This window comes from Siphateles boraxobius, unplaced genomic scaffold, assembly GCF_051911475.1.
Source record: "Siphateles boraxobius isolate OS27281-9 unplaced genomic scaffold, OSU_SipBor_1 1, whole genome shotgun sequence".
In the NCBI taxonomy this organism is placed as follows: Eukaryota; Metazoa; Chordata; class Actinopteri; order Cypriniformes; family Leuciscidae; genus Siphateles; species Siphateles boraxobius.
This window is the reverse complement of record NW_027508699.1, coordinates 25,072,830-25,096,439: the sequence shown is the minus strand read 5'-3', so window position 1 is coordinate 25,096,439 and position 23,610 is coordinate 25,072,830. Positions and strand designations below refer to the sequence as shown.

The 23,610-nt window shown below is 37.5% G+C and overlaps 2 protein-coding genes across 10 annotated transcripts in view; both read left to right on the top strand.

Moving 5' to 3' along the window:
- Positions 1–994: 994 nt before the first annotated feature.
- Positions 995–13,396, top strand: ubtfl (upstream binding transcription factor, like). Of its 8 annotated transcripts, none has more exons than XM_077230582.1 (20): positions 995–1,163; positions 5,291–5,373; positions 5,511–5,692; positions 5,888–5,971; positions 6,102–6,257; positions 7,101–7,165; positions 7,260–7,380; positions 7,598–7,708; positions 7,811–7,938; positions 8,157–8,298; positions 9,020–9,061; positions 9,174–9,284; positions 9,383–9,541; positions 9,780–9,890; positions 10,385–10,470; positions 10,761–10,950; positions 11,748–11,795; positions 12,198–12,263; positions 12,529–12,645; positions 12,736–13,396. In XM_077230582.1, the coding sequence occupies exons 2-20, from the start codon at positions 5,316–5,318 to the stop codon at positions 12,820–12,822; spliced, it is 2,064 nt and encodes a 687-aa protein (XP_077086697.1). In that variant the 5' UTR covers positions 995–1,163; positions 5,291–5,315; the 3' UTR covers positions 12,823–13,396. The 8 variants fall into 8 exon arrangements, with proteins under 8 accessions (XP_077086697.1, XP_077086677.1, XP_077086704.1 ...); XM_077230562.1 differs by having other exon boundaries at positions 998–1,163; positions 12,198–12,329; XM_077230589.1 differs by having other exon boundaries at positions 1,013–1,163; positions 12,532–12,645.
- A 905-nt stretch (positions 13,397–14,301) lies between these two features.
- asap1a (ArfGAP with SH3 domain, ankyrin repeat and PH domain 1a) overlaps positions 14,302–23,610 on the top strand; it is a 60,884-nt gene continuing 51,575 nt past the window's right edge. For both annotated transcript variants that reach the window (XM_077230840.1, XM_077230832.1), the window contains exons 1-3: positions 14,302–14,514; positions 14,939–15,023; positions 16,540–16,666. In XM_077230840.1, the coding sequence (XP_077086955.1) occupies positions 14,965–15,023; positions 16,540–16,666 (186 nt within the window). In that variant the 5' untranslated portion in view covers positions 14,302–14,514; positions 14,939–14,964. The remainder of the gene's footprint in view (positions 14,515–14,938; positions 15,024–16,539; positions 16,667–23,610) is intronic.

Here is a 23,610-nt window from a genome sequence, read left to right as displayed (position 1 = left end):
TTTCTTGCATACATTGTTCCATGACTTTTTAATTCATTTTAATTTTTTAAATACATTAATTAGGATTTTTCTTTTAATATCTGAAAAACCATGACTGTGGGAATACTGAGAAAATTTAGAAATGACCACGTACACAAATCTTGGATAACTCACTGTTCATGCCTGTTCAGCTCAGTACCTATCACACTGACATGTGACAAAATGCTGCATAAATAAATACTAATCATAGTAATCCATGAATGATAGACTTGATCTGTGTGAAGCATCTCTTTCAGTCTTGGTCAAACTGAAGGGGTTGAGTCAGTCACAGCTGTCTCCTCCTTTCCTCGTGCCATTGGTCAGTTTCACATAAGAAATCTCGTGACGATTGTGTACAATCAGAGCGCATGAGAGAGCGAGAAGATACAGTCAATGGCACTTTTACAAAGGCTGAGGGAAATCGGTGGCCGACTGTGACAGTGATTCAAACGATGGGAACTATAAGCACAAGCAGGCACCAGCCTATCTGCAAACATATGAAGATAAATTCATCACACTAATTAGAACCGACTGTTTTTGGGCTGCAGAGACGAGATTTCTGGAGCGCGGAGGCCATGCGAGTCTCCGCGGCAGCAGACTGAATGACAGTGGGCACCCAAACTAATCGGTTTCGCACTTGTAGTTGGATGGTTGGCAAAGAGTCCTTTTTTACATGGCAACCAGCAGATATTTTGTCCTGTTAAATGCCCAGCCATCAAAAGAGAGCTCTATAGCAATTGTGAGCTAATATTAACGTAGTTTATGGTTATTAGATGCACATGTACGTTAGATTACTACTTTGGTTTTGCGAGTTTAAAGCTTGAGAAAGTTGAGTTTTAAAATATTGAAAAATACATAAACATTTTATTAATACAATTTAGAAATGTTTCAATGTTAAAAATAAATATTATTTTAAAGTTTTTTAGCCTCCGCCTTTTTTCTCTCGCATGTTTTCCCTCGGAGTTCCTCCCCCTGCGGCGCTGGGCGGAGTTTCATACCGAACCAGACGCTCCTTTTGTCGGATTCGTTTCGACCTGACTCCCCGGGGTTTACGGCTAAAAAACAGATACTTAAATTCAATAAAATCGTTTAACACGAATACATCGCTAATTAAAAAGCAAATCCGTGCCGGAATATTGAAAAAGGTAAGAGATTTGATCATTTTTGAGCCCGTTTGGAACGGTTTTCAATTTGCTCGTCCCCGAGTCTTTGTAACATTCATGGCGGCTCTGCAGTGAGAGCTCTGGGGCGAGAGAAGGCACAAGCGCCCGCTCATACCTCTATTTTTAATTCTGATTCGTAGAAACAATGTATTATTCAACTGATATTTAATATGTGACCAGAATGAAACATTTAAGAATTTATTCATGACAAAATTGATTTTTATAGTGAAATAATGCATTCTATGAAATTGTCACAATCCCTGCAAAAAACAAAACAAAATCTGCACGCAAATACACCTGAATTTTCAGTAAGGATGCAACTGATATGCGTATATAAAAACATCGATTCGTATTTTTAATCGGCGTAAGCGCTATTCGTCGTACTTTCCCCAGTAGCTCGCGCGCTAGCTGAGGCGTTCGTGCCAGCGGAAGCTGCGTGGGGACTCCTGCCGGAATAAAGACGCCATTACCGGGGTTGCAAACAGACTAACGATCGGTGACAGTGACACTACAGGAAACGTATTCTACACTCATTCATTTATTCAGTTATAGTGAGCTTCACACGAATTATTAAAGTAAGTAGGCGGAAACTTTGTTATTGACCGTACTTTTAATAAAACTCAATGTATTTGTTGACAGTTTTGTAATACTTTTGGTCAGAATAAGTGATTAGTGCACTACTTCTTGAACATAACAAGACTATTGAGGTTTATTGTTCATAGAAAGACTCGAACATTGCAGAAAGAATACAATTTTTGCGTTTTTAGCCTTTTTGGCTCAGTTGACCTTGCGCGCGGGCGGGGATGACACTGTAACCGGGAAACCGACACCTCGTGCGAGCACGCAGCGAGACAGCTCGAGAGGAACGCGGGCACGTGCGAGGTGCATTGATGCACTTGATCAAGTGACACTTCTCGGTGATTTTGCGATAAACTACATGATATATAACATGGCATATAATACAAGACAGGAAATATTTTGATACTGGTAAAGTAAAAGTATACATGCGAGCCTTTCCTCAACATAAGAATTGTAATATCACGTTATATCACGCAATATTTAAACATGCAAGTAACGAATGACAGTGAAACACTGGACTTAAAGTTTGTTCGTTGTCATTACATTTCAAATAAACACGAATTACACGAGAAGATAATATAAACTCAGTTAAACGTTTAAATAGATGCTGAAGCAAACATTAAGTGTTGAATTGTATGTAATATGATCCGTAAGTCAGAAAATAAAATGTATGTACTGTCTTTATGCGTTTAGTGAAGTACTCGCCTATGGAAGTGCTGCACTGGCAGAATGTAAACAGTGAGCGCTCGCGGAGAACGGGAGGAGAGACCGAGACTTCCGCAGACACTGATGCGCTCGAGCAAGGGTTGTGTTCGTCGTCTCGTTTCGTTGCTCGTGGTTACATAATCCCAAAGGAAAGTCTTTCCTGCCGTTCCTTGCTAAGATGACCCCCGACATCAAGTAACGTTAGGCTACATACTTTTCTCTCGCATCCTCAAACCGTGGCATGAATCGTGCAGGAATCCCGGATAGTTGTCGGTCCTTCCTGGTTTAGCCGGTCGCTCTAAGTGAACCAAGATGAAAATCGCTGCTTGGTCATGTATAGGCGTTGGAAATATGCGATCCCGTCATGGTTTCTCGACACTCGCCGCCGCTGGTGCACTCACTGGTATGGCCACGGCGTGATGACGCATCCGTGTCGAGGTGCTCCAGAGGCGGGGCATGGGCACATGATGTTCCTCTGGGTGACCGTGATGGTGATGACATCCAGTACATTTCATTAATCGTTCACAATTAGACAACCATTTACATAATAATAACAAAATCTAATCAGTTGTTTAACACATTAATTGTACATTCCCTTTCATTCCTATGTGCCAGTGTTGTTTTTGTTAACTAAAATGGCCAAAAGAAGAACATCTCGGCACAGGAACAGTTTCTTCCCACAGGCCATTTCCCTCCTGAACAGTTCACACCCCTCCCAAGGCATATGCCTTAAGTGCAATACTCCCACTGTTTAGTGCAATACCCTACAACTCGGGTGATACTTATATGTAGATTTATTTATTTATAATATTCAAAACACTATAAATATGTTCATAATCTGTAAATCTGAAAATGTCTATTCTGACTAAACCCAACTGTGATACTTTTATTCTCATATATTTTTATTTTTATTTTTTATTCTTATAATTTGTAGTATTATGTTTCTTGTTGTATTTGTATTTGTATATGTCCACTGGAAGCCACAGTACCAAAACAAATTCCTTGTGTGTGCAACCACACTTGGCAATAAAGCTCTTTCTGATTCTGATTCTTCTGATTCAAAACCGTTTCAAATATAAATGTTAGAGACCTAAAAAAAGCCAACCACTAGCTAAACCACAATTATTAACTATTATTATATTAACTCTATATATATTCTAAAAAACAACAACTAATACATTCAAATGCAAATAACAAAATTACTAAAACTGAAAATATAAAATAAAAGCTACTTCAAAATATTAATACTAATACTATACAAATAATACTAAAGTAACAGTGCTCTGTACAGACTGTTTTATTGATTTGCTTATTTCCATTAATATGGCAAACTTTTTTAAACATTTATTCCTTAACTAACTAGCATCTGTTACTTTTATGTTTACTGTAGTTAATTGCTATATCAATACAGCAGTGACTAGTATAATTCATTTTCAATTTCACTAGAACCTGTTCTTTAGATACTAGTATTTATGTACTTACTCCTGTTATTTTATTCAATTAGTGTGTTATTAATTTCTAGTACTTATTTCTTTGTTATTAGACACTCAATGATGACAAGTAACTATTCCATAGTTACTGGTAACATATTACATATTTTACTTTTGAATTGTATAAAGATCCGGGGTACAGATATATATGGAAGCATGTTTCTGCCACAGAATAAAACATTTTAAAATATAATTGTGACTTTTTATTTGACAATTGCGAGTTTACAGTTCTCGCAATTGTTACTTTTGATCCTGCATTTCTGAGAAATAAAGTCAGAATTGCGAGATAAAAAAGTCAGAATTGCGATCAAACTTGCAATTCTGACTTTTTTCTCGCAATTGCGAGGTTTATATCTTGCTAATCTGACTTTAGCCTATAACACACAATAGTATTGCGACTTTATATCATGCAATTCTGACTTTATATCTTCCAATTCTAACTTAATAACACGCAATTGCGATTTTATATCACGCAATTCTGACTTTATAACTCTCAATTTTGACTTTATATCACGCAATTCTGATAAAAAGTCAGAATTGCGAGATGTAAACTCGCAATTGTGAAAAAAGTCACAATTACCTTTTTTAAATTTTTTATTCTCTGGCGGAAACAAGCTTCCATAAATACTAGCTATTCTCTTCCGACTAGTATTTATTTTACAATTGACTATTCATGTGGTTCTAGTGCTTATTCTTTAGTTACTTGTAACATTACTTGTAACAATTCAGATAGTTATCAGTATCTCTACCAGTTCTCCTAACACTAATTGCATAAACACTGCTACATGTTTATTAGAATGTGTATTCCAATTGTTGCTAGTAACATTTGAAATCTTACAAGTAAAAATTTTAATTAAACTAATTTTGAATAGTTATTACATATGAAAAGTTAAAAAGTAGTTGTTGCTAACAAGAAAGAAAATACTACTAGTAACAGTTCAAGGGACTTGTATTAATATCTAAAAAAAAGTACTAATTATATACAATATAATATTATCTAATAAATATGTTTATTAGATATTGCAATAGTGACTAGTTGCAAAGGAATAAGCACTAGTATGAATGTCACTACTGGATAAGTGCTAGTTTAAATGAATAATGTTGAAAAGGTTTGCCACATTCAGTAGCCCATATTTACATTCTAACTTAGAATTGTCCTATCTATCTATCTATCTATCTATCTATCCATCCATCCATCCATCCATCCATCCATCCATCCATCCATCCATCCATCCATCCATCCATCCATCCATCCATCCATCCATCCATCCATCCATCCATCCATCCATCCATCCATCCATCCATCCATCCATCTATCTATCTATCTGTGTCAAGGTGGAGATTGGTGAATTCTGTCATCATGAATGGCAGCACCAGTGTGTCTGGCACCCAGACAGGACGAATCAAAATTGAGTCAAGTACGCTCGCACGCTGTCAGTAAAGGACATACTCACACAGACACACAACAATTACACTGCTTTTGTCAGCATTAAAAAAACACCCTTTGTTTTTGATCATTCAACATACTCCGTGCTTTGGTATTGGTTTTTGTTAGATGCAGATACATGGAGCAAAGAGGACTGCATGACCCTGCTGGAGAGGATACGCAGTCTGTTACCTGATGGAGACACAATGAAGTATAAAACCACAGAGTCTCATTTTGACTGGGAGAAGGTGGGGTTTGGGGCTTTCACTGGAGACATGTGTAAGCAGAAATGGCAGAAAGTTTCCACAGAGGTGAGCCAAATTCCAGTGAGCTAAAGCAATAATGTGCCTGTTTTCCAAATAGCACTGATAGGTGTTTATGCGAAAGACATTCTGTTTAGATTGTCCATGTAAAAATGATTTTACTTTGAACTTTGCTGGCACAATAATAAGCAGAACATTCAAATTATTATTTGCAGAGTAGATTTAATAATTTTCCCACCCTAGGTACGTAAATACAGAACGATGACAGAGCTCATTGTTGATGCTATTGAATATGTGAAGAACCCTTATAAGGGGAAGAAATTGAAGGTGAGAATGTGAAGATATCAAAAGTTCTTGAAAATCTCTTTTATCCTAATCGAATGTCATGTTTTACCCTGATGTGTTGTGTAAATGAATAGAGCATTTTCATAGTGTTTATGCATTTAACTCTGTTTAGACACATCCAGACTTCCCAAAGAAACCCCTTACTCCCTACTTTCGCTTCTTTATGGAGAAGCGAGCCAAGTATGCAAAAATCCACCCCGAGATGAGCAACTTGGATCTCACCAAGATTCTGTCCAAAAAATACAAAGAGCTTCCTGAAAAGAAAAAGGTTAGTTTTGGTGGGTAGTTGACATGAAATACTTTTGGGAAGTTTAGTTGTCCTTCAGTGTGACATGCTTTACTTGAAACTTCTGACTATTTCACTTTGAAAACTTTTTTCATCATTCTTTTCTAATTATTATGCATGCTAACTCAGTGATGTTATATAAAGATTTTATGTAAAACTAATTAAAACCATTACAAATAGGTTTTGGTAATTGCAGTAAAGATGAACTTTATTAAAGTATAAATAAATTAGATGAATAGCTTAAACTTAATTTAATTAAAAAATAATAATAATAATTTACTAATAAAAAAAAGTAAAAATAAAAAAGAGAAATACTGCCTTGTAACTATCTGAAATAAATAAGTTGAAAAACTAAAATTACAGTTTTTTTAATTAAAGCTAGAGAAAAAAATTTAAAATGAAAGCTAATTCTAAATATCAATAAATACTAAAATATGATGTAAATAATACTCAAAGAACACTTTTATAATTTCACACCAATTGATAATATTTTTATTTTAGAAAAAATCTCACTGCAGAACATTTTAAATGGCAAAAAGATTGCAAAAGATTTACAGTAGTGAAAAATGTAACAGAAATGGTAACCTAATGTTAATATAAACATTCTTTTGTACATTCCCATACATTTTAACCTTGTTGTTCATTTAAAAAAAGTCCAGTGCTTCGGTATTTACTGTTCTACAATACAGTATGTGAAGGTGCTGGTGTTTGTAGAATTTCATTCTTTTCAAAGATTTGAACTGTTCTTCCTCATAAAGTTCTTTTAAATATTACTTTTGAAGGTCATTTGTTTTGCTTTTACATTTGCACTATAACTTTTGTCAGCTCAAGTACATTCAAGAATTCCAGAGAGAGAAAGAATCTTTTGAGAAGAACATGGCACGATTCAAGTTAGTGTCCAAGTTCCACAGCACAAAAATACCAAACACAAGTATGTCAGTTTTTTGTACCGGTGATTCAGTGTGAAGCTTCTATTGTTTTTAGGGAGGACCATCCAGATTTAATAGAGGAGAGAAAGAAGTCAGACCTCCCAGAGAAGCCCAAGACCCCGCAGCAGCTATGGTACAACCATGAGAAGAAAGCCTACATGAAAATTCACCCAGAGGTAACAAAATTTGGCGGGAAAAAGGCCCTAGTGGTCATATAGTCTTGGTATAGCAACTCAAGTACAAAGAGTTAGAGTAACTGAATCAAAGTCCAGCTTATGACGTATTTATATAAAATTCAGTCTATGTGTTTTTACTTATTTTTGAACGCATTTCATCATATTCAACTGTTTATGGATAGACCTACACTCATTTTTTCATTTTTGATACTTATAGGTAAGCCAGAAGGAGCTGAAGGAAATATTACGTAGACAGTGGTCCCAATTACCAGACAAAAAGAGGCTGAAATGGATAAGCAAAGCTCTAGAGCTGCAGAAACACTACGAGGTATGGCTTTGTGTTCTTACTGAGGCTAAGGTGATTAAGTCTTTGTTGATTAGAGGGATAAATTACATTGTAAACTTTGTGAAATATTACTTCCTCATACAGGAAAGCATGAGAGTATATTTTGAAGCTCATCCAGATGCAAACTCTGATGAGCACGTCAAGTCTGTTTTAACCAAGGCTGAACGGCAGCTCAAGGACAAGTTTGATGGCCGGCCAACCAAACCACCACCGTATGTTTTAAACTGCTAAGTAACATTTGGTTTTCTCAGGAATCTCTTAATTTAGATGTTTTGCTTGGCTTATGCTGACTTATCTTACCAAGATATGCTGCTCTTAGAAATAATGTTGACCGTTTTGAATTCAACTAGTGGTTCTTGGCTATAAATTTGCAGTATTTATCATATATATGCAGTTTTTTAAAGTATATTTTTATGGTTTTGTTCTGCAGAAATGGCTATTCGCTGTACTGTGCTGAACTAATGGTAAACATGAAGGACGTGCCAAGCACGGAGCGAATGGTGCTATGCAGTAAGCAGTGGAAGATGATGACCCAGAAAGAGAAGGACATGTTCCAGAAACGATGTGAACAGGTCTTGTAGACCCATCTACTCTCGGTTGTTTAAAGCAAAAGAGAAAATATTAAAAGTCAGTATCAAATATTAGTTATCCTAAAAGGTTTCTGTGGTTGATCATTGGCTGACCCCTTTTTGGGGTGGCTGATGGCCAAAATGGTAGACTTATGCTCATCAAGGCTACATGTATTTTATCAAAAAACAGTAAACAAGTATTATATTTAAATATTATTACAATTTAAAAGAACTGTTTCCTATTTTAATATATTTTAAAATGTAATTTATTCCTTTGATGGCAAAGCTGAATATTAAATAGGTATTACTAGTCTTCAGTGTCACATGATCCTTCAGAAATCTAATATGCTGTTTGGGTGCTCAAGAAACATTTATTTTTCATTTTGTGCTGCTTAATATTTTTGTGGATATAGTGATGCAACTTTTTCAGTATTATTTGAACAGAAAGTTTTAGAATTTATCTGAAATATAAATCTTTTGTATCAAAACACATTTCTTTACTGTAACATTTTATCAATTTAATACATTCTTGCTGAATAAAAATATAATTTCTTTAAAAAAAAACAGTGTTAACTGAAAACTAACTTAAAAAAAATTATTCTGAATTGACATAACTGTCAAAGCAGGCATGGTTAATAATAAATATAAATCTTAATAACACAGTTGTTACATTAACACTGGCTCAGCTATAACTAAAAATTACAATGTTTATCTGTCTCATCAGAAAAAGAAACAGTATGAGATCGACCTTCAGAGGTTTATTGAGGTAAGTACAAGGCACCACAAATTCATACTGTTAAAACTGATACTGTTGAATTCTTGATCAAGGGAGGCTCTGCTTATTTTGACACTTTGTCTTAAACGCCGTCTCTCTGCAGAGTCTCCCAGAAGAGGAGAGGGAGCGTGTGTGTGGAGAGGAGAAGCTGGGAGGCAAGCTGAGCATAGGGGGTGCAGGCAGCCCCCTGAGGGCCAAGCCCCCATGTGTGAAGGTGGGCATGTGCAAGACGTCCTTGTTTATATACATGCATGCTGTTATGCTCTTTTGGTATGCTGTCTGGATCAGTAGTTTCTTCTTGTTGTGCCGTAGGAACGGTGTCGTGACCCTGAGCTGGATCAATGGGGGCATGGCCTTTCAAAAGAGAAGCGAGACAATAAGAATAAGAAAACACGGCTTCCTGAAACACCGAAGACTCCAGAGGAGATGTGGCAGCAGAGCGTGATAGGAGACTATCTGGCTAAGTACAGAGTAAGAGCAACATGAATGATTTCCATAAGTTAGGAAGAGGCCTCTTACTGAATCACAGAAAGCTAAATTTGTTTTAAACATTTCTGTGACATCATGCAAAATCTCATTGGTCTAAAACGCTTCACATATTAAGCATATCCGTAAGGATTGGCTTGCTTTGCACAGCTTTTCCAAAGTACTTGAGCTACCATTACATTCTTTTCTAGAAACCATAAACTTAAACTGCTGCTCTTCACAGAATGACCGGAAGAAAGCCCAGAATGCAATGGAGGCTGCTTGGAAGGCCATGGAAAAGAAGGAGAAGATTCCTTGGATCAAGAAGGCTGCAGAGGACCAGAAGCGATACGAGGTTCAGTACCGGACCGTGGTCAGTGACCAGACGTTTTGACCACTGTCTTCTCACATTTGCTGAAGAAATGTCAAAATGTTGGTCACCCCTAACTTTCCTCCTCCCCAGTGTAGAGGTGGATGGGTCTGCAATGGATGCACTTGTATCTCAGTGTGTATATGCTTAGTTTGTGCTGTTTCCAGCTGAAGTTGGTGGAACTTGCACTTTTGTTTGATGAGTGTGACTAAACCTCATTGCAGTGATGTTTAAATGTCATCATCTTAGTGTTCTGTCACTTATTCTACCATATTCTAATGAACATGGCATCTTGATGTGTTAACCTTTGTGTGTATGTGTGTGTGTATATATACATATATATATATATATATTTGCAGTGGTTTATCAGCCTGCTCATCTGTTTTCATAAGCATTTTAACATAGATTATGTCTTGTCTTTGTGTTTAGGATCAATAGAAAGTCTCTTTGCTCATGTTTCTTGTTTTTTTATTCTGTAGAGGGATCTTTTAGAGATGAGAACAGTTCTGTCAGGACAGGGACAAAGAAAGCCAAAATTTGATGGCGAGCCTAAGAAGCCCCCGGTGTAAGTGTCACGTTTTTAGCTTGTTTCTTCCAGAGAGACTTTCCTTTTTGTGAAAAAACGTTTAGGTTACATTTTGTTTAAAGGTGTCCTTGTTACAGTGTAACTATACATTTAACTACTGAGTAATATGAATTAACAACATGCACTTACAATATAATTAGGGTTAGGGTTTAGTTTAGGGTTAGTTGCATGTGATTAATTACCTTACATAATTTACTGTTATTACTACAGTAAGTACATGTAAAATAACGTGTTACCAAAACTTTTTTTCTTTTCTTTTCCAACCTCAGGAGCGGGTATCAAATGTTCTCTCAGGAACTCCTAACTAACGGTGAGCTGAATCACTTCAGCCTGAAGGAGCGCATGGTGGAGATCGGCAAGCGATGGCACAAGCTTAGTCAGAGCCAGAAAGACAAATATAAAAAACAGGTGGAGGAGCAACAGCTAGAGTACAAAGCTGAGCTTGAGGCTTGGGTAAAGGTAAGAAGTTTGTTGAATCATCCAGTTCTGCAGATCAAATACACTTTGTTTATTATTGGGTCAATGGCATGATGCTAATTTATTGTCCTATATATTAAGTAGTTCAGAAATACATTAAAAATTAATTACACCTCAACCATTATGAGCATGTTTTCAATTTCTAAATAAAAATTCATTTTGATCATTTTTGGGGGGCATAAAGTAAAAAACAATAGAAAAAGAGCCTTTGTTAAAAGAAAATGAAATTATTTAGAATAAAAACTTTAAGGAGTTTGGCATAATCTTTTTTTTATCTGTTATTCTTATTATATTGTTTTTATATTTTAACAAAAACTTCCCTACTTTTTAATTTTTGAAAAACAAAGCAAATTATTCAGGTAAAATACAATGTAGTGTGAATCTGCAAAAACATATATGTTATTTATGAATAAATATAAATACCATGAGTACACTTTTAAAGGGCCATGAAACCCCTTGTTTCAGCACCAGTCAGTCTTGAAAAATGCTACAATAGTGCATTGACCAATGTAAGCTCCTGATCGGAAGGGAAGAGGGGAGACCGACAACACAGCAACGGCTTAGATTCTCAGGAAATTTAGTTTAGGGTTTTTGACCCTTCAAGAAACTGGCAAACGTTTTTTAAACTAGATTTTAAAAAGATTTTCCTTTTTTTTAAATTTTCCTATTCCTTTTTTCCTTTTGTAATAAACCTTATTACAGAAATAAATGTGTGAACAATGTGAGTTTGGAGATTTGTAGTGACATATTTCCCTCTCGTTTTTGCTTTTTTCCCCTAGTCACTGTCCCCTCAGGAGCGTGCAGTTTATAAAGAGTTCTCCACTACGGTAAGTAATTACGCATTTTTGCAGCTGTAACCTGTGCTTTATAATGCAAAACTCTGTATATTAGAGTTAATTCTCACACAGCATTCATATAGCTGTGATTTACTCTTCTCTATGCACCCTCTGCACGGCATGGCAAGATGAGGCACTCTGGTTAATTTAGTTGAGTGATTTTGCTTATAGAGGCTATTTCTGTCCCTGCCACCACATGTGGCTTTATTATTTCCTTTCTGTCTATTCAGAATCGCATACGTCTCTCGGCTCAAACTAACATGACTTGAATGGATAATGTCCTTAGGGCTGTACTGTGGGCCTAATAATCATTGCTTAAGTTTGAACGTGTTTTTTTTCCTGTGCTGCTCTGTCCTTGCACCCCCCTACCCCACCTTCTCTTTGCCCTCATAGAAACGGCGAAGCACGACAAAAGCACGAGGTCCTGGGGCGAAAGTCCGAGTCACCAAGGCTAAGGCGGTAGGTGCCAGAGCCGCGACGGTGGGTCCTGGGGGGGGCAAGCGTTCCATGGCGTACCGGGCCAAGGTAACGCCCGCTCTCTCTGGGCAACTCACCCACACAGGCTGTGGACTCAGTATAAAGTGTTTTAGGGTGTTAATCATCTTAAAGTTTGCTAGTTGATTTGTGCTGATGGTGTGTGTGTTTGTATGTGTGTACACAATCAAATACAGTGATACACATGCATAGCTGCTTGTTTGAAAGATATGTGACTCTTGCTTTCCAGCAGGACACGTCGGACTCCGATGACGATGATGACAAAACAGACACTTCAGACTCGGAGGATGAAGACGATGAGTCATCTGGCAGCAGTGATAGTGATGATGATGATGAAGATGACGAGGTTAATATTTCTTTTGTTACATTATTTGAAAATCTGCTCTATTGTTATTGACGGTATTCATTTTTTCTAACATTGACGCATGATACACAGAATGAAGATGACGACGATGATGATGACCGGTCAGATGGCTCCAGCAGCTCATCATCAGAAGATAGTAGTGACTCTGATTCAGACTAACCTGTCCCACCCCCTCTTAGAGGGGGCTGTGCCGGACACGCCCCCTTGTAATACCCGTCCAGAAAACAGGGAGGGGGTTCAGTAGCTGTGAGCTCACAGCATGCAGTAATCTTGCTCCCTATGTTTACAGGGCAAGAGACAATATGGGGGTCAACAGCTCTCCCCATCACCACGTCCATGCAACAGACTTAGTCAATCGGACAACTTTCTTTGTTGTTTTTTCTTTTAACGGAGCTGTGTTACATGTGTGGTAATCGCATCAATTTTTATTGCCCTTATATAGGTGTGTTATTAAAATCTGTGTTGGCTGTTTTTTGTTCTTTTTATTTTAACTTGAAAATAATTTGTTCAAAGCCGGTTGAGCTTTTATAAGTTTCGAAAGTATCAGAGTTGCTTGGAGGTGGATGTTAGGGTTTAAAGACTTTGGAATGGAGATGAAATCCCCTGTTCTCCTGTTTATATTTGTTTGCCTCAGCTAGTTGCTGGAGCTCTGAGGACTATACGAGCGGCTCAAGTCTTGTTTAGAACGTTGTTGCAGATCCTCCATAATAAATGCACTTTTTCCCCTCTTGTACTTAATTGTGCATTTTCAGATACATCAAAAAAGTGATATTTATTACTGTTTTACTAGGGGACTTTTAGTATGTGGATGAGAGTGTGTACCAATGGGCCAAATGATTCAATCCATTGTTATAAAAACATGACCGATGCATTTAAGAGCAACAATTTTCAACCTTTACAGATCCAGACTTTTAACCAACCCAGAGACTCTCAATATAGAACTGCTAGATTTCATACTTCTAATTTTTTTATAATATTAAACTTAAAAAATAATACTTAAATTTTTTTTCTATATTATATATTCTGTGAAGGTCCTGCATATCCAATATATATGATGAACTTCTTAATATGTATATATTCATATATATTCATATAATAGTATAATATATTAATTAAATTATATATATATATATATATATATATATATATATATATATATATATATATATATATATATATTGAACTTCAAGGAGATGGAGGATGCTGATTTTACCTTTGCCTGATTTAAAAGATATTTGCACAAAAAAAACCAAGAACATTTTACTTAATTTGACATGCAGTTACTATTATTGTAGCTGTTTTCCAAATACGTTGACCTTAATTATAAATGAATTTTTAACAAACTTGATTTCTTTAGGCTATTGATTTAATTTCATAACATTTTTTAAATTTAAATTATTGTGTCTGATGACCTTAATATACTTTGAGTGAGTATCATTGCTGATCAGCATTCTCAGAGAACGAGTTTGTCATTTCTGACAGTGAGGCTGAATTTAATACTGCATAACGCGTTTATTTCGCCAGCGGTATCAGATTTCCATTTAAAAGTTAAGCGTTCCCAGTTCCTGCCATTAGTTGTGGTCCTGTTCAGGATTCCCTCCTCCGGCCCCCTCCAGCCCACATGCTTGATTTTCGCTTCCTGTCCAGCAGCTCCAGATGGGGCAGATCAATGCGTGCATTCCAGCTCATTGTAACTGTAGCGGCATGTGATTTCAGCCCGTAATGTCCTCGCGCCGGATTGAGCACAATGCAGTGAATATGTTGCCACTTGGAAACACGGAACTCAACGCACAATCGGCTTTGAAAGTACTTTTTAATCTATTAATACGGAGTGAAACAGCAGCTGCCTCGGTAAGTTATAAGGCGTGGCTTTTTTTCCCCTGAGTGGCAAAATTTGTTTAGACAAATGTGATGTCAGCAGCAAACAGAAACTTCAGGAGAGGCTTATTTTTAGGGATTGTATTTTTCCTTGGAAAGAAGAGAATCGCACTTAACTATTGAAATGTTTACTTCTCTGGAAAATCCAGCTTAAACTGGAGAAGTTGTGTCTTGCAAAATGCAGCTGGTTGACCAAATAGCATGTTTACCCCCCCCCCAAAAAAACCCCCAGATTGACCAGTTCAAGATGCTGGTTTTGATGATGGCCCAAAATTGGTCTAGCAGTTTGGACCAGTAACCAGCTATAGCTTAAGCTGTATTTTCCAATAGGGAACAGATGTAGTTGGCATGTTCCCCTTTCACTGATATTAATGTATTTTTTATGTCTCAATTTGAGGCTGTTTTATTGAGGTGACTACAGAGATGAGGTCCTCATCCTCGCGTTTATCAAGTTTTTCCTCCAGGGATTCTTTATGGAGTCGGTGAGTAGAAAATGCATTGCTCTTTTTTATGTGATACCTAAATATTCCATCCGCACATCTTATGTGCTTCTAGTGAGTTTATTCTGCCTCCAGATTTGCTCATCAATCTATAACACTCCTCAATTTACAGTTATCAAACTATTTTTAAGTTTAATCAAAGAACTGCCTGAACTCTTAAACTGTTTCATGCCCCCATGGACAGATTGTGGTCCTGTGAGGCCCTGGGCACCAGCCTCTTTGGATGCCCCCTCTCATCACAAATGATCTGTAATAATATTGCAGTGCAGGAAACTGCGAGGTATATACTAAAAAAGCTTTGTACCTATGTGCTCAGCTGAAGTTCCTACAAAGTAAAAATGTGTATATTTGAGACAAACTATTACATGCTTGTGCTGTATTATAACAGCATAATAAACAAATGACTGTCATACTCTGTATTTAACTTGACCTTCACTGCATCTTAAACATTTCTTGCTTCAGTGCATTAAACCATAAATTATGGATATTCAGTAGATATCAGCATTGGGGGAAAAAAATCACTTTATAGACTACATTACATTTATGATCTATGAATGGAATAATAAATATAACCTAATGCATGAATAAATTAAGATATCTGCATAGGGCAAAAAATTCACTAGATAGACTACAATAGCTATATTATCTATGAATGGAATAATAAGAAATATAACCTAATGCATAAATGAATGACCTAACTGGACCCTTTTTTATTTTTGCACAATTTAGTTCTGGATTATTTTTTTATTAACATAGCCTACTAATTCATTCACGTTACCAATAATTCATAATTTATTCTTGCGTTTTTTTATTGATTCTTCATTATTATGATTATTATTCGAACTATACATATTTATTTATTCATTTGATTTGACTTCTTGATTTAAAAAAAGTAAGATAAGAAGGTATTTTATAAAGCTGCAAAGGTGACGCTTTTGACGCATGCGCAGTTTCTCCTCTTGTTTATCCCGTCATCAATGGTGGGAGGAGATGAGCGTGCGTGCACGCGCTGGTGTCAGGGAGCTCAGACCGTCAGGACGGGGGGAAAACGGAGGAAAGAGAAAGGGAAAACAGAATGAAACCGCGTCCAAAACCGGAACAACAATAATTGAAGGAAATATTCAAATTATCATACTATTTTAAAGCTAAATTGTGGAATGAGGGCATTTAAACCTGCATCTTGTATCTTACATTGGGAGAACAAGGAGAGGAGCCTGAGCGGTTTTATGTAGACGCAAGTGGATAATTAAGACAGGGGAAGAGGAAAGACGTGGAAATTACACACAACGACCCTCTCTAGGGACGGGAATTGCACTGTGAAGAAAAAAGCACTGTCTGCCACACATTTGGCAGCGTTTCTTTTCATTTTACGCATTGCCTTGCCATTCAACCTTACCCAAACTGAGACATCGCTCCGTTTTTGACCACCCCTGTCTAATTCATGGTGCTATTGTGATTTTTCTCCCCTCCATTTTTATTGGGCGACTGTGTTTGCAAGGATGCCGGATCAGATCTCCGTGTCCGAGTTTCTCTCGGAGACGACGGAGGATTACAATTCCCCCACGACATCAAGCTTCACCACCCGCTTGCAGAGCTGTCGGAACACGGTCAATGTTCTGGAAGAGGTAAGGCCGCTCTGTCACTGGTAAATGAGGGAGGCTCAACTCGCACTATTGTGCAAGACACAAATAACGGTCCATGAACGAGCCCAATCCAATGGAGGATCCACTTTAAACATACTTGACGCTCATTTCTGTCCCGCAACCTCTTAATTCTCCTTGACACTCTCTTTCTCGCTTGAAGCACCGGTTCGTCCCCGCTGGGTTGCATGCATTTCGGTAGATATGGATTTACAATGCTACACAGAATGCGGCGCTGATGAACAGTCTTATTTGAATATATCCATTGTTAACAGTAACACTTTAAATTATTCGATAACATGATGTCTCCGTTTATGCTTTTTAGTCGTAATTTCTGCTGTTTTAAGGCTATTTTATTGTTTTGTGCGCATGTAAACGATATATTATTTTTAATAACAACGAAAATCTGTGTTCTTTTGGTTTCATCAATCTATTGTAAGTTAATGCGTTTATAAAAAAATAATTTTGTTTATCTAGAATTTTATGTAAGCTGGAAGAGGTCTGTTGGATTTAATATACAGTTTTAATATTTAATACATTTTATTGATTATGTGCACACAAGAGTAAAGGTCATAATTTGGAGTGTTGGCGCAATTCTCTTGAAGAACTCTGTGATGTCATCGAAGCCTTGGATGTGCAGTGAATGTTGGGAGCTTGATGAGTCAATAGAAATTTGATCAAATTTTATTTGTCATGAAATTAACGTTACAGCCTTCAATATATATACTTTTTTTCTATAAAGATAATAATAACAGGACTTTTGAGAAATTATCGGTTTTAGCCGTTTTATTCTACATGGAGCCGGTTGCCCCTTAATGGTAGCTTCCATATTGGCATTACATGACCAGCCATGTCATGCAATTGTCATAGTTGTTGTTATTATTAATAATATTTACTTTTATGCTATTATTATGTTTACTTCATATAGTGCTTTACAAAGCATACAAGTTTAAACAAATAAGCAATACAATACATATAATGTTTTGTTCAAGTCTTATTTACAGGTTTGGAGTGAGCATGTTTGTGCATAATTATCATACAAATACGCATTCATAAATCTTTTTTAAAATCAACAATAAATGTCATTATATATCTGACACATATATTCAGGGAATATGTTCAGATATTCATTGTAAACCACCTCATACAAGTGAAACTGTGATTAGATCAACCTCGGTTAATTAGTAAAGGGCAACAAATGCACTGGAACATAAGTGGAGACAGATGGGCTAATGGTCCGCATGACCTAGATGCCTGTATGTTATTATGTTCATAGATGAGCATGGACTAGAGTGGTAGTCAAATGGGATTTGGGAATCTGCATAACCTTTACTTGAAAGGGGTTTCATTTTTGTAATGTTTATGTATGTCATTTGGGATAATATTCCAAAGCCATAATTCACTTTTTCATTTCACAATGTGAAACTATTAAATAATTTATCCTAATGAATCAAGCTCTTTTAGTTCATCCACAGACGTAAAAAAGCATTAGTCTAGATTATTTGCACGCTTAGACGTTTTGGAGAAGGAAACGTAAGACTCAGGAACAGCCAGTTGTGCTTCCCTAATTCTCAAAAGCCAGAAATCCCACAAGTCACGCCAGCATCTCTCACCCTCTGTGGATCTGAGATTTGTGATGCTCTAAGAATAGTTCATGTAACAAGAAGAGGTTATTCTCTTGAGCAGTGGTTCCAGGAGCAGAAAGAGTGAGATAGAGAGAAGGGATTAACCTACTTACACATGGGCCAGTGAACACCTGACTTGCCAAGACAACAGAGAGCTCTGCAGGCGGATGAAGGGGCTTCCTCTTGCTCTGCCACAGAGCCCACTTTCTATTGACACACAGGTTTAATGGCCAAGACAGACATGGTGATCCCTGAATGACTCTGAGAGACATGAATGTCACCACCATGAATTAGCAATGTCCAGGGCAGTGATAGGAGGTATTGTGAGGCAGAATGAATGGGAGGTGAATGAACAGCGCTCTGAATAATACACATGGGTAGGCTGACCGTTTTTTTTTAATGGCGAGGGTGTTAGGGAGACGAACAGAATGCTTAGGCTGGGTTGCGTTAAGAGCCCATTAGTGGTTTTAGCTAATGATGTTTCTGGTGATCTGGAGAGACTCCTCTGTGGTGTCTCTTTTTTGCAGCTACACATGTTCTTTTGACCTCTTTTGAATACATCATCTGGAATCCAAAGTATTTCTTCTCTCTTATTTTATTCGGAACATTGACTGTAAAAAAAGCTGGACTCCACTTCCTTCCACTGTAGAAAAATTCAGCCAAAATTAGAGATGCACCGATTACAATTTTCTAGGCCGATTCCGATTTCCGATTTTATAATGAGTTTGACCTGCCGATACCGATTTTAGCCGATTCCGATTAATTTTTTCTAACCACTTTACAGCACACACAAATATAAATTTTCTCTCTTTTCTTTAGTAGAACATTTTACATTTTGCATAAAACATTTTTTGAGCAGTAATCGCTATAAAATAGAACTATAGCCTATAAATTACTCCTGGTGTGGGAAATTCACACACATCTTAAGTGCAGTGTTATGGAAGAACCATTTCCTTCTTTCACATCCAATATCCCACTAAAAAAATTTGTTCATTTTAAAAAGAAAATTCATTTTCTTTTCTGACATAGCCTACTCCAGTTCTTGTTAAAACACACCAGGAATGCAAATTCCGTGCAATTTGGGCTCTTTTTGTGTGAAATCATATTTATTTTTTCCATCAAAAGTGTGCTTTCACTTTAATTGAGTGTGAGCAGCAGCAAAAATAGACTCTGCGTCGAAACCCCCACTTCACTGCTGATCACGCGACGCTCCTGCTCCCGGTTTGAATGCCCTCATTGATTAACATGCACGCCAAAAAAAATACGAGCTGCTCACGAGGTTTCCTATATGTGTGTTCCGTGTTTATGTGTGATGCTGATGTTGCGCGATGTTAATCTTGTGGCGCCAGAGTGCATTTGACCGGCATAAAATCGGCATATGTCAGACTGACCGGCTGGTCGCCGGTCATGGCCGATCACGTGAAAATCGGCCAATTCCGGTCACCTGCCAATCAATCGGTGCATCTCTAGCCAAAATATCCCAAAAACGGCTTTTGTGACAAAACGTGTTTAGGGTTCAGTCGATCTTGTCAGGCGCCCATTTCACCAGCAGACAGTATGGTGAGTAAATGAAAATGCGCGCTTTGGCAGAAATGTGTAGATGGACGATCGTACGTGCGTAGTGAGGATGTGGAGAGAGTCAAAATTAAAGGTGCTCTAAGTGATGTCGGGTGACGTCACTTGTTGACGTTCGAAGTATTGTCAAACAAAACGAAGACCCTCCCTCCTCCTCATCCCGTCTCCTCCCCCTCCCTTCTGTGCCCATACAAGGACGCAATAATAACAAGATAACTTTAGCTTCGCGTTTCCCAGTGAGAATAAACAATGGCTCCGTCGTAAACAAATTTAGTCAAAGTTGTCAATAGCCCATAAATGAACATTTAAATTCATAACAAACAATGGGTGAAAACAATCATTCACACAAACTGTCGCCCTAATGTCAATTTGCTTGATCATTTACAAAAGAGATTGATCGCAAAGTTAGGGCTGACTGCATAGTTCTGGCTAATTATATCCTTATGTTGGTTAGGCGAACATGAACGTCCTAAAAATTGATTTACCCACATGTCCAGGAAAAACAGAGCTACCTTGTTGTCGGATTGGAAGCCCTTCTGCCGGCGGAGTTCTTGCCACCTTTCGAAGGCTTCTCCGATGTAAATTTTGGACTTCTTATCCTTTTCCCTCTTTGCTGTTTGTTCATCGGAACGTCGTATCTTTTTTCGTGTGTCGGCCATATCAAACTTAAAGGGAATATAATTCAAACCTCCATCTTCATGCTTCTCTCTCCTCCACACCCCCCTTCATGTGTACGCACACTAACCCCCCAAACCCCACCCCCAAATCCTTCTTGTCGGTTATTGGCTGGAACACTGTTTGTTATGTTTCGTGGCGTGGGTTGCTACAGTTTGTTTTTGTTGCCGTTTGTAAAGCCTGGGGTGTCTACAGAGACCGTGTTTTTTTACAGTGTGTTCATGGGACAGGCAGCTAGCGGATAGTTAAGAGATGTTTGCTGTATGTGACAAAAAATGTTTTGGCCTAAAAAATGCATGACATCGCTTCGAGCACCTTTAAGGTACCGTATATCGATATTTTTACGTGTGGCATCGATGCATCGTATCGTTAGACGTTTGATCAATGCATCAATCCATATCGATGTAACAGCCCTATTGCCGATTACGTCATTCGCAGGCACAGCTATCAATCATGACGTTACACCTCGTTTTTATAGCATCAAATGGACATACATCTGCGCGACAAGAACTACCTAAAATGACAAAAAAAATATTTGAAAAAAATTATATGAATTGTAATTGGAATTTTTTGTATTGGTTGCTTCCCTTTTGATTACATGGAGAGGGCGGGGTTTATGACTTATACTGAAGCCAGCCACCAGGGGGCGATGGAAATGCTTTGGCTTCACTTCTCAGGTTTTGTGCGGCACACTTGGTTCAGAACTAGAGGACATGGGAATTTTAGGGAGAAGAAGGGGAATGAGATGACAGATGACATGAATTTTCGTTTCCCTATATGTGCACCATCATGTTTCAGAGCACAGGCACTAAATATCAGGCTAGATCTCAGAAGACCAAAAGTTTTATAATTTTACAATTTAGTCTCCACACTAGATATGTGGAGCAGTGGCTCAGTGGTTCATGTAGGTTGTCTACAAACCGAAAGGTTGGTGATTCGATCCCCGGTTCTACCTGACCAAGTGTCGAGGTGTCCATGAGCAAGACACCTAACCCCAGCTGCTCCCGACGAGCTGGATGGCGCCTTGCATGGCTGACACCGCCGTCGGTGAATGAATGAGTGAGTGAATGGGTGAATGTGAGGCAATATGTAAAGCGCTTTGGTGGCCATTGGGTCTGTGACAGCGCTATATAAATGCAGTCCATTTACCATATGTTTACATGCACTAATTTTCATCAGTCAGAATGAATCTAATCCAATATCAGATACTGAAAGTTTAAATGAACTGTTTTTATTTAGGGCTGTAACTAAGGAGTATTTTGATGATCGATTAATCAATTGATTTTTTTACAATCAGTCAATTAATTGTAGTTTTTTTTTTTTTTTTTACGATTAGTCGAATATTCTAATGATTATTTTTAAGAGAATCTAATAATTTTCTGTGGATTAATCCTTGATGAAACATGACAGGGGATTAGGGATGAGCTAATGTCATCGGAGCTATGTAAGTTTAAAGGTATTGTAGGTAGAAATCCCCAAAAATACTTTTTTCCAATTTTTTTCAAACTGTCTTTATATATCAATGCATAATTAAAATGTAAGTACTCTGGAAAATAAATTATAAAAATCGAGTGTCTGTAGTTCTCTCAGGACTGTAATAAACACAGCTCATTATTCCAACCGGGACGAAAGAAATGATTGGCTGGGGCGACTGTCACTCTCCCTCGCTACCATGGATACCACCTCTGCTGATACAGGAGGAGCCCAAATGCGCGCACCCGTTTGAAAAGGAACGGAAGCTAGTAATAACAAACAATTATGGCAGAGAAAGAACAGTCACAATTCTCAGTAACGTTACCTGCATATAGAGGCAGCGAAGTCAAACGAGTTAAAAAAAGGAAGACAGTATTTGAAAAGGCTATGAACAAAAAGTCTTTGGATAAATAAAGAAATCATAAGAGAGTCGGCGTGGCTTTCCAGCGTCGGCTACTACTGAGTGATCTCAAGGGGCTGAAAAGTGACTCCATGATGGCTTTATTTCTGCTGCACAGGTAATCTTGCTGTTTTCATTTTGATGGCATTTATTTTTTCATGAAGCATCTATCACTAGCACACCTAACAACCTAATATTAGCTACCTAACGTTACGTAGCATAACTAACGGTACTGGCTTAGCTATGACAGTGTAACTTTGGTGTCGACTAGTATAACGTTACTGTTAGTGAGCCAGGGTTGAGACGATAAATAAGCAATAGGCCTATCTGCAGTCGAAAGCTGTTTTATTTAATTTCGCCGAATCTAACTTTAGGTTAAAAAGTTTAGGGGATCTATTTTTATACCTAGCTTTACCCTCTGCCTAAACTGTGTTCCTATTTTCACCGTGAACTCTACCTACTCCGTTTTTTCACGTTTGGTTTGTTGTTATATGCTCTACATATGTTTACATATGTCTTTATGTTGTATCTGTATGTGCTATACAATATATGTTGTGTGTGTGTGTGTTATATTATCTTGGGTCTGCAATGCAGTTGTGAGAAGGTGTTTGAGTGTATGTAATTCAGTTTATCTGTAAACAATCTTATGTTATGAATCTTACAAATTCACCTTCATCACAGTGTAACTGATAGTAACGGCAAACGTGTATCAATGAAGCTATTTATAGCTTTGCCTTATATTGAGTTTGATTCCGTTACGAGCTAGTAAAATATTTTAAACTTTACAAGTATCGTTATGCGAGCTGGATAGTGAGTGCTAACAGCCATGTTAATTGTTTATATTCATACTGATAAAGTTAGTTATTTTATTACTTGTGATTCTGACATGATGTCACTAAAGCTGGTAAACACGTCCGACTCTTCCAGCTGAGCGAATGGCCGGGATCGCGCGTTCATTTGTTTTGGGGGCGTGGCTTTGGAAGGAGCCGAGTAGGGAGGGAGTGGGAGTTAATGGAATAATGAGCTGTGTTTATTACAGTCCTGAGAGAACTACAGACACTCGATTTTTATAATTTCTTTTCCAGAGTACTTACATTTTAATTATGCATTGATATATAAAGACAGTTTAAACAAATTTTGACAAAAAGTATTTTTGTGGATTTCTACCTACAATACCTTTA